We start from the raw sequence: 10,605 nt of genomic DNA, 5'->3' as shown, positions 1-10,605 counted from the left end.
TAATAAACAAAACAAACAACATTTCTTCGGACGAAGACGGGGTGATTGGAAAGTGGAAGCTGCACTATGACGTACAATTGATTGGTGATTGAGGGCACAGGTACGGAGTTCCAAGACAGCGGGGGAAATTACTACGTCGGAATGTTCGACAATAGCAATCAACCAGCTCCCACTTTGAGGGAAAGATGCCGTTCAACAGTTTAAGAATAACAAGAGAGTTGTTATAGATGGTACATGAGCAGAACTCATCAAGATGGGCCTGATCACTTGTCTGCATCAGCTGATAGTCAGAATCTGAGACATAACCTGTTCCAGAGACGTGGAGCCCTACTTACAATAAAGGCAGTGTCTATCTACCATTCCTCTCTCTACAGTGCTTGCATAGAAGATATCAAGGGCTTGCAAACAAGGTGACAGAAGGAAAGAAATAAAAAAGGAGATAATACAAGACAGGCACTTATTCGAAAAAAAGTAAGAGGTTGTTTCCGAGATACGATCGCCAAGTTGACGTTGGATAACGTTAGCTTCTTCTATTTTCTGTCTTGAGACCGTCACAAACTAATGAAAGATTTCTACTTATAAAAATCCAATCAATTTTCATACTATTTGTTGCATGTCAATTCTGACGTATTATGGACATTGTGTGTAATTATTTTGGTGGTTCGGTTACCATTTCAACACCGATAGAATCGGTCGATGGAAGGAGAAGTATGAGTGGTAACTCTTGCTCCCTAAACAAAGATTCCGGTTGAACGTTAGGTCCACGCATAATCCACAAAGATTGATTTGGTAGAACTGATTGTAACCGTTTCGAAAATGCTAAAATCGTGTCAATTTTTAATATTCGTATAAAAAGTTTCAAATGCCCACGATTCAAATGAAAACAGCCCTTACATGAAGTGTCATACTAATATTCTTTAGTTTTGCATTCGTTTTGCTTAACCGATTAACCGAAATTATGATATTTCGTTTGGTATGTGGTGGGTAACGCACTATCAAAGTTACCCGCATTATCAAAGATACCCCGTTTTACGGTACATGTAAACTTCAAAACGTCAAAACCTTATAACAGCAAGAAAAATGTGCTTTTCTATGAAAAATAAGACATATCTCGATACTTCCCAATTTTTCAATAGTTTAGTCATGAGAATCAATAGTTTTCATTGTTGGAGTAGATTCGTAGAAAGATTTCCAATCGATTGGTGCACGAATCTTGAAAATCTATCCCGGCGTTAGTAAGTTATTAACAGTCAAAATCTAACCACTTTTCGTGACGCGAGCGATTTTTCGTTTTTCGAAATTGTACCCCAGTATGTTGCCGTAAGACGTTATCCAACGTCAAAAAGAAGATAACTTTTGCGTCTGCTAAGAAGAAATTGCATCTGGCGGTACTGAGGAAAATTTTATCTTGGCTTTGGCAATGACGGCGCATCACAACGGAGATTGGAAAACATGCGAACGCAGTGACGACATCAGGCCTTATCGTTCTAATATATCGTTCCGTCACAGGGGGAGGGAGAGGGTCTTCCATAGTGTTACAGCCCTTATACACAATTTAAATCTTCCATACAAAAGTTGTTACGTGGGGAAGGAGGGGGTCTAGAACTGGTACATTTTGGGTTATGTAATATTTGAATCATTCCTTAACAATAGAAAATATATTTATTGCATTCCGACAGCACGACTCGGAAACATTCTCGATTTGTCGTTTTGTCAATTATTCATAACTAATCAGATATTGTATGATGCTACGAGATGAATAAATGTAAGAATATGGTAAACACATTAGCAAATATTACACAAATAACTCTTTAGGACACATTTGTTGGCACTGAAAAGGGCCGATTGAACTGTGAGAATCGAGTAACGCGGACACATTTTGCCAGCGAATAGGTTGAAATCCTCCTCGCCCGATAAGATTTGCGGTGGCGACGATGATGGGCGCTTGAACAAGCGGCTTGAGCTGATTTTCTTCAGCCATCTCGTAGCCAGCGATTTCACAAACCGGACACTGGATTTGCAGCAGCTTAAGGTGAAGATGAATCGAAGCCAAACCTCAAATTTTCAAGAGCACGGATCTGGAGAACCAAACATACGTTTAAGCTGAAAACTTAATCGATTGGTCACTCGCTGGTGGTGACCAATCGATTAAGTTTTCAGCTCAAACGGGTTTTCGGTTCTCCAGATCCGTGCTCTTGAAAATTTGAGTTTGGCTTCGATTCTTCTTCACCTTAATGATTGTAAATTATTGATGCTGGTTTTCTTGTCCACACACTAAGGGTGAGTTACGAATTTTGATAATAACTCAGCAGCGGAACATTCGGTAAACAAAATTTGTAGATATTGTTGGAATTTTACTGATTTTGGTAAAATGTTTACCGAAAATCACTAAAAATTTCACCAAAACTATTATTTTTGATTCACCGACAGTTCTGTTGCTGTGACTATTGCCAATAATGTTGCGTGAAATATTTTCGAAACTCTTTCAAAATTAAATTGTCGTCCTGAAAAGGACGGTTGGGTGAGGATATCGTCGATCGCCATTTCATACTCAGGTTTTGTGAATTCAGTGGTAGTTTTGCTGTCGGTGATGGGGACGATTTAGCCTCCAAATCTGTACAGCGTATGGCCCTGCCACTTCAGAGCGTAGCCGACAGAATTCTGGATGACTTCAGCACACCGCGGGTTTCCTCGTAGATTAGACCGGAGGTACGATTGACGTCGCCACGGCGAGCCAGACGGCGGATGGCGGGCTTGGTGATGATGCAATGGATGTTGTCACGCTTGGCGCTTCCGTTTCCGAGGCCGGTCTAACTTCGGCAACGATTGTAACAAAACTGATGCTCGGCCGCCGGCTCGGCTGCTTTTATGCGGTACGCGATGGATGAATTCTTCTTGTTCGCTCGCTGTTCACTGTTCGTCTCGCTCGCTCGCAAGAGAAGGTCATAAAAGGGACCGGCAGCCGCGCAAATTCAATCATTCGTTTGTTTCAATCCGTCCAGAGAACACTACTACGACGATGGCTGGAAAGCAGCCCCTCGCAAGCAGCCGGTCACGAAAGTCGCTCGCAAGAGCGCCCCAGCCACCGGAGGAGTCAAGAAGCCGTATCGCTATCGGCCAGGAACGGTCGCTCTGCGTGAGATCCGTCGGTACCAGAATTCTACGGAGCTGCTGATCGACAAGTTGTATTTCCAGCGCCTGGTCCGTGAAATCGCTCAGGACTTCAAGACCGATCTGCGATTACACAGCTTGGCGTCATGGCCCAGCAGGAAGCGAGCGAGGCCTATCTTTGAGGGTACTAACATGTGCGCGATCCACGCCAAGCGTGTCACCATCATGCCGAAGGCCTTCTAGCTGGCTCGTCGTATCCGTGGCGAACGAGTTTAAATTGAATTAGGACGCAATTTCAAGCAAAACGGCCCTTTTCAGAGCCACAACAATGTATTCCACGTAAAAGAGTTACGGCTTAAGATATTTCACCTATTATTAATTAATTAATTTATTTAATTGCCAATTTAAATTTCGGATGATTAGTTTTCCAACGGCAAACAAAGTTTTACCTAGGTTCCCGTCGGGCGGCGGTAGCATTTTTGCAGTTTTCTCTATGCGCTTATTTGGTTTCGATCGACAATTTCTTACCAAATCAAATCATCAACAAAGCTGTTGCTGATAAGTTTTAGCTTTCAATTCGACAAGTTTATACTGATTGCTTTGGCATGCATGTGGCAAATGACTGACCGAAATATAAATCCATCACATCCATTCACCAGTAATGTCGCTCTTCACGGTGTAAAATTCTCATAACTCTCTTTCAAAATTAAATTGTCGTCCTGATAAGGACGGTTGGTGGTAGTCACAATCGATCGAACTGGGTTTTCATTCCATTCTTAGACAGAAACACACCAAAAGATTACCGAAGACGATTGAATTAAAATGCGGTCGTGCGCGTGCGCGTGAAGTGGAATTTGATTGGCTTTGACTGAACACGAGATAATAAAGAGAAGTAAGAAGAAGACCGAAGGGGGCGTTTCCCTTCGAATGACGAAAGTGGCTAAGATATCTCTCAATGATGTCTGTGTCAGGAATACACAGGAAAAATGTGCTTTTCTTTGAAAAATAAGACATGCTTCGATATTTCTCAATTTTCCAATAGTTTAGCCATGAGAATCAATAGTTTTCATTGTTGGAGTAGATTCGTAGAAAGATTTCCAATCGATTGGTGCAAGAATCTAGAAAATCTATCCGGGCATTAGTAAGTTATTAACAGTCAAAATCTAACCACTTTTCGTGACGCGAGCGATTTTTCGTTTTTCGAAATTGTACCCCAGTATGTTGCCGTAAGACGTTATCCAACGTCAAAATTCAACTTAACGCCACGGTTTTGGCATACCAACTCGTAAACTGATAACGATTGACATTTTTCTTAACTTAAGATTGGTTAGATAATGTAGGAATAGGCATGCGACACTAAATAACCACGTATGTATTCCTCGTAAATGCACCAAAGTCATATTCCCATACAAAATGGTCAACTTCAGAGAGCTATATCTCCGCCGTTTCTCAACCGATTCTTCTCATTTTTTATGTGACGAACTTCAAATTACCTCAGTTTTTCATAACTATGGAGAAAGTTCTGTGAAAACTATCGGTGCAAAAGTTACAGAGAGGTTGAATATCGACATAAAAAATGCACCAAGACGAAAAGTGATGTACCGTACAAACTATGCGTCGTATCCTTTTGGTGTCTTCAGCGCATTTGGTTCTTATCACTCAATGAACAAATGCGCTGAAGACTCCAAGATGCTACAACACGTAGTTTTTCTGCTACATCATTTTGTGTCTTGGTGCATTTTTTATGTCAAAATTCAACCTATCTGTAACTTTTGAATCAACAGTTTTCACACAACTATTACAATAGTTTTCAAAAATTGAGGAAATTTGTAGTTCGTCACAAAAAAATGAAAATAATCGGTTGAAAAACGGCGGAGATATAGCTATTTGAAGTTGACCATTTTGTATGGAAAACGGCTTTGGTGCATTTAATATGTCCGATACTGTAGTATACAACACAAGCGGGATTATTCCAGCGATGATATTGAGCTAGATTGCCCTTTAAACAAATGGAATCTTTTTTTCCATGAAATCTTCAAACTACGTTTATATTACTGAGAAGCTACAGTTACAGTTACAGTTTGTGCATGTACATTTATACTGACGATGTTGTTTATAGAGGTTGAGCTGATGACTTAAAAGACACGGACACCAAATTCTTTGTATCCCTTCTGGAATAATATGTACTTTAGCAAAATCAGTTACAGTCAGTTTTCTTATTAGACACCACCTACTTTTCTCTTACCACAGTATCTCATTTGTGTTCCATCGAATTAAGATTATTTATTTTTGTTTGAAGTTTAGTCATTATATGAGCTTATCGCTCACAAAAAATCCCAATAAAACTGTAACAAAACAGTTGAGCAATTGTATTTGATGCAATATAGGTGACATGGCCTGGTATAAAACTTAACTGAACGTATGTATCGAGTTCTTAATTTTTTTCGATAAATGGCCGTCTAGCATCACTACGTAGTGTTTTCATCTTTTAATCAAAGTCACGTTTCATTCTTTTGAAGATAGAGCTTTTTTTCATTGATAGTCGATTGAAAATATAGCGGAAAAAATATCAAATGTAGCGAAAATCCATCTCCAACCATGCGGAATAACTTTTTTCTCCCACGACGGATATTTTTGACCCCATACCAACTTTTTCTTATCTCATTTAGATCTTTCAAATGATACATGCGTCATCTGTGTACATTCCGGGCCCAGATTTGCCCAAACTCCTTTCAGTCAATTTTTAGTTTAAGATACAAAATATTTAAGTGAAAAGTGGTTTACGTCACCCGTAATTCTCAATATTTTTAAGAGTGTAGGTATTTCCAGTGCTATGACGTAATGTTAATACATATGTATTACATTGAATTTTTAAGTAAAAACTTCAAATCAAGATTTCTTGAGATTCCTCCTAGGGATTTTTATTTTGAATTGGCCCAGAGGTGCGAATGAGCTCGGGAATCGAACCTTGTGCTCAGATTTTATGGACAATTTTTTTTTTTTCAAAATAATGGTCTGTCCGGGCACCGAGATGGGCTTGTGGGATGATGCGGGAAGAGTAATCAACGTTGATTATCGATCGCAGCAATTCAGGCGACTTCTCTTGGGGCGCTATGGCATCTTTGGCATCACTCAGTAGGCGTCACCCCATGGACTCGAATTGGCACTCTGGCATAGACTATCAAAGCATGCCCGTTATAGTGGGAGGTTAGTTGATTGTATGCGCCTAGATAAAGGGATTACTATATACGTTAATGTTAGCTCTTCGTAAAAAAAACGCTGAAAGAAAAGATCATAGTTCATTGTTTCAATACTATACTTATCACAGGCCGAAAATATAGAGCAAATTCGATGTACAAGGTTTTCTTTCTTTCAAAACTTGCGTCCAGAATGCTGAAAAAAAATCTCATTTTAATCTAACTGATTATGTAAAAACATCTTTTATTCATTACAACGATAGTTAAACAATATGCGGTAGTTCCCAAACCAAGTTAGGTTCCATTCAGTGCGACTAGTTTCAACAACCCCCTCTTCTGATTAGCTGCCCGATTGTTTGCAAAAGCTTTATTCCACTGAAAAAACCTAAAGCCATTCTCAATAACACACAGTCAATAGCTGTCTTCCTGATTCAGTACCTAGCAGTTATCTGATCAATATCAAACCAGCAGCCACGATGACCACTTTTCTTAGTTTGGTGGTTTGGGTAATCCTACTAATCGAATCAATACCCAAGATCGGTAAGTTAATTTATAGATTCCACGTTAGCTTCACTTCCCTAACGAACGTTTTCACATTTCCTAGGAGCTACCCTCTGTGCATCGTGTTCCTCAGCGGACGATCCCAAGTGTTCGGCAGCAATCTTCACCGAATCGACCAAGGAATGTTTCAACGTGAACCCATGCGCCGTAGCCATCATTACCGGGACGGGTCACACGTTTCGGGGCTGCTCCTCGGATCCGGAATGCTACAGTAATGACCTATGCGACACCTGTGATGGGGACGGCTGCAACTCTGGGGCCTTTCCATCGGATCGCATGCGCTGTCTAACGTGTTCTTCAGGAACAAGCTGCGAACTGGTGACCAGCGATCACCAATTGAGCTCTGCTTGCGTATTGCACTTCCAAGATGAAGCTTGCGTTACTGTGTTTCAAGATTTTAAACCTCTGCTGAGGGGTTGTTTGGGTGACATGGACGCGGGGGTGAAGTCGCTTTGCGATAGTGGATCAGCCGATTGCGTGCTTTGTCGGGAGAATGATTGTAACGCGGTTAATGTGAGACAAGATGAGCAGTGTCTACAGTGCGATTCACAGGATCGGGGCTGTAACGATGCCAGCCATAAGGCAAGTGCTTGTGAAAAGACATCCGGAGGGAAGTGTTACTCTAGACTTCTGAGTGGTAAGTAAATAATGTAATTAATATGATACATTTGACTGATTCTCAGAATTCCTTAAGCGCAGATGACACCGTTAAACGAGGCTGCTTTCACGAATTATCCACGGAAGAATCTGAACCGTGCAATTCACCAAGTTGTATCGTTTGCTCCGGATCAGGCTGCAACAACAACGTTTTCCCGGCAAGATACGGTGGAGTAGCTAACGTAGAGCCTCTTTACAAACTGATATTCGTGCTCTTACCCCTATCAATTGTAATACTGAGCAAACAGTAGTAAAATGATAACTAAAGTGGACGATAAACAGTTTGTTTTGATTGTATTCAATGATTCGTATTCAATCGTTAATTTTACAGCTAATTCTCTTTGTTCCACTTCCTTTCGCAAACACAGAGTTTCGTTGCAAGAGTTGTCATTCGGCCAACACCGCAGCCTGTGTACGAGATCCCTACACAGTTCTGGACAAAAAGTGTCCGACGAACGATACGGCATGTGCAACGGTACTGCTATCGGCCACCGGACATCTCTACCGGGGCTGCTCGACGGACGCGGAATGTGTTGCCGAGGGGGACGCCTGCATCAAGTGTGACGAATATAGAAACTGCAACTTCTACCGATATCCGGAGAATCGACTGGATTGCTATGTATGCGAGACTTCTGCCAATCCGAACTGCGCTACGCTTCCGTACAACAGACAGTTCGAGAAGGCTTGTCTGCGTAACGTTTCCGGTGACGATTGCGTTACCATATTCGATAACTTCCGCATAATACGTCGTGAGTGTAGATCAGGACTGAGCGATACCGATTTGTTGAAATGTAATACTGAAGGTGGCAAGGAATGCGTAGCCTGTAGCGGTACGGGTTGTAACAAGATCACTGTCCGCCAGGACGATAACTGTTTGCAGTGTTCCTCGACGGACGGTTTGAACTGCGCTAGTGGACAAAGGGTGTCAACGATTTGTAAGTTGTCGTCCGATGGAGTTTGCTACAATAGATTGGACCAAAACGGCACTCTTCATCGTGGATGTTTGTCTGACTTGAACGAGGAAGTGCAGCAAACTTGTCTGAATCCGAGCAATCAATCATGCGAAATTTGCTCCGGTTCTGGTTGCAACAATAACACATTTCCTGCAAACGCTCTTCAATGTGTTCAGTGTGATAGTTTGATGAACATGGACTGTGTTCAAAATCAATCTTCTAACTTGTTCGTGAATCCTTGTCGGAAACATGTGAATGGAGATAAATGCTATACATGGCTTCGGACCGGTAATCATCCTCATTGTTATGTTATCAATGAAAACTCCAAATTACTAAACATTGCAGATGGATCCATTGAACGTGGTTGCCAATCGTCACTCAACGCCACCTGCAATGCATTGCTCAACGCCACTTGTTCAGCTTGTGAGGGACCGGTTTGCAATGCCGAAGTCTACCCTTGGGGAAGACGATCTTGCTACCAATGCGATGGACGAAGCGATCGTACATGTGGACTGGAACAGACGATTCAACAGGAGTCTAAAGTTTGTCAGCGCTATCAGCCTCAAGATCACTGTTACACGCTACTTCAAAATGGAATAGGTGCTATTTCATCAAAAGTATGTTCATGAAAGTTTATTGAGTTTTGTTCTGAAATTTCAGTTAAGCGGGGATGCACGTCAGAGTTTGATGCTGATGTGTGCCATGGTCTGGAGAGAACAGAATGTCGGACATGCAGTGTGGACCATTGCAACAACCTTTCCGAAGTTGGATTACGATCAGCAGGACGGACAGTCCAAATAAGCTCAGTACTTTTATCAATCGGAATATTATTTGAAATTTTGAACGCACAATAACAACGTTATCATTCCAAATAAACGGATACTAATGCTAAACAATTTTAATGATATGCGTTCTTGTGGACGGCTCTCTTGTCTTCTTCGCGTATATTTGTCATTTCAGTTTGTGGACTAGAACTGTACATCCAAAATAATCCAAACGTCATTCTCATATGGACCGACGCTCAATACGGGATTCTGGAAATTTCCCCCAGGTTTCTGGAAATGTTATAATGTCACACGGACATCGAACATAAAGTTTTTCTTTTTTTGTAAAGCTCTAATATTATTGAATTCACTTTTGTTAAAGTGAGCTAAATAATAATCATAAGAAAGCCCTTTCCGACGAATGCCAGATTGGGTTCTCTTTTTTATAATAATTTCTTGGACTGGGGAAATCAAAGTGAATTTTTTTTTCATTTTTGATCTATTCAGGTGACTTTCCAGTCACTTGATATACCTTTCAAAACGACCTCGAACAAACGTTAATTTTATCGTTACAAGTAAAAAAAATGTGCTTCTTCTCTTTGTTTGAGAAGAAGCTCGTGTAGGAGTTCAGTCCTATTCGGACAAATAGTCCGAACCCCCTTGAGGGACAGAAGAAAATGTGTAACAAAGATAGGTTGTAAACTACACGAAAAGCTACCTATATAAACCGTCGGAATAAAGCTATATGCTGTCTGTTTAAAGTCAGTACTCAAGAACTCTCTAGGTCACCGGCTGTTATTATTTTTACTCCGCAAGTTTCAGTGTCGACGAGGACTGTAATTCGGTTTGAACAGTGAAAAGTGCACACGGTAAAAAATCAGCACGTTCGATTGAATAGATTGATCACTTGACTCAATTCAAAACACTAATCACCATGATTTAAAGAGTTTCAACTTTGGATTTGCTCTACTGTCTCTAGAACTAGACTCTGAAGTGAAAAGTCGTTGATTTTGAACATCATGTCTTTTGTATGAGAGCAATCATTGACAGCTCGTTGTAGAAAGTAATTGAGATCAATTCGATCACTTTCAACAGATGCGAATTGGTGTCGAGGTAATACACTAGATCTGCACTCCGAAGGTTGGTGGTTCAAATCTGGGTCAGGCGGAAATGTTTATTTTAACTTTTTTTTATTTCTAATCAAAACATGCAACGTTGAATTCAAGTGCTGTTACCTTGATTTTGTCAAGATTCAACAGTAGTGCAAATCCAAGTGCAGAACTATTGATAGCATGGTGCTTATTTTTTACCGTGTGAAAATTCAGTGCAAAAAGTGAAGTGGCAGCTGATTTACGCCAGAGT

At 40.9% G+C, this 10,605-nt stretch overlaps 1 protein-coding gene across 1 annotated transcript; it reads left to right on the top strand.

The window, feature by feature from the left end:
• The first annotated feature begins 6,576 nt into the window (after nt 1-6,576).
• Nucleotides 6,577-9,381, top strand: LOC5567191 (proprotein convertase subtilisin/kexin type 5). Its single transcript, XM_021852282.1, has 6 exons — nt 6,577-6,848; nt 6,913-7,506; nt 7,569-7,694; nt 7,895-8,767; nt 8,825-9,079; nt 9,140-9,381. Exons 1-6 carry the CDS (start codon nt 6,785-6,787, stop codon nt 9,331-9,333), a joined length of 2,106 nt encoding a protein of 701 aa, XP_021707974.1. The 5' UTR covers nt 6,577-6,784; the 3' UTR covers nt 9,334-9,381.
• The last annotated feature ends 1,224 nt before the right edge of the window (nt 9,382-10,605 follow it).

The sequence above is a fragment of the Aedes aegypti genome, chromosome 3 (assembly GCF_002204515.2).
Source record: "Aedes aegypti strain LVP_AGWG chromosome 3, AaegL5.0 Primary Assembly, whole genome shotgun sequence".
Taxonomy (NCBI): domain Eukaryota; kingdom Metazoa; phylum Arthropoda; class Insecta; order Diptera; family Culicidae; genus Aedes; species Aedes aegypti.
The sequence above is the reverse complement of the archived record's forward strand: the minus strand, read 5'-3'. Positions and strand labels throughout refer to the sequence as shown.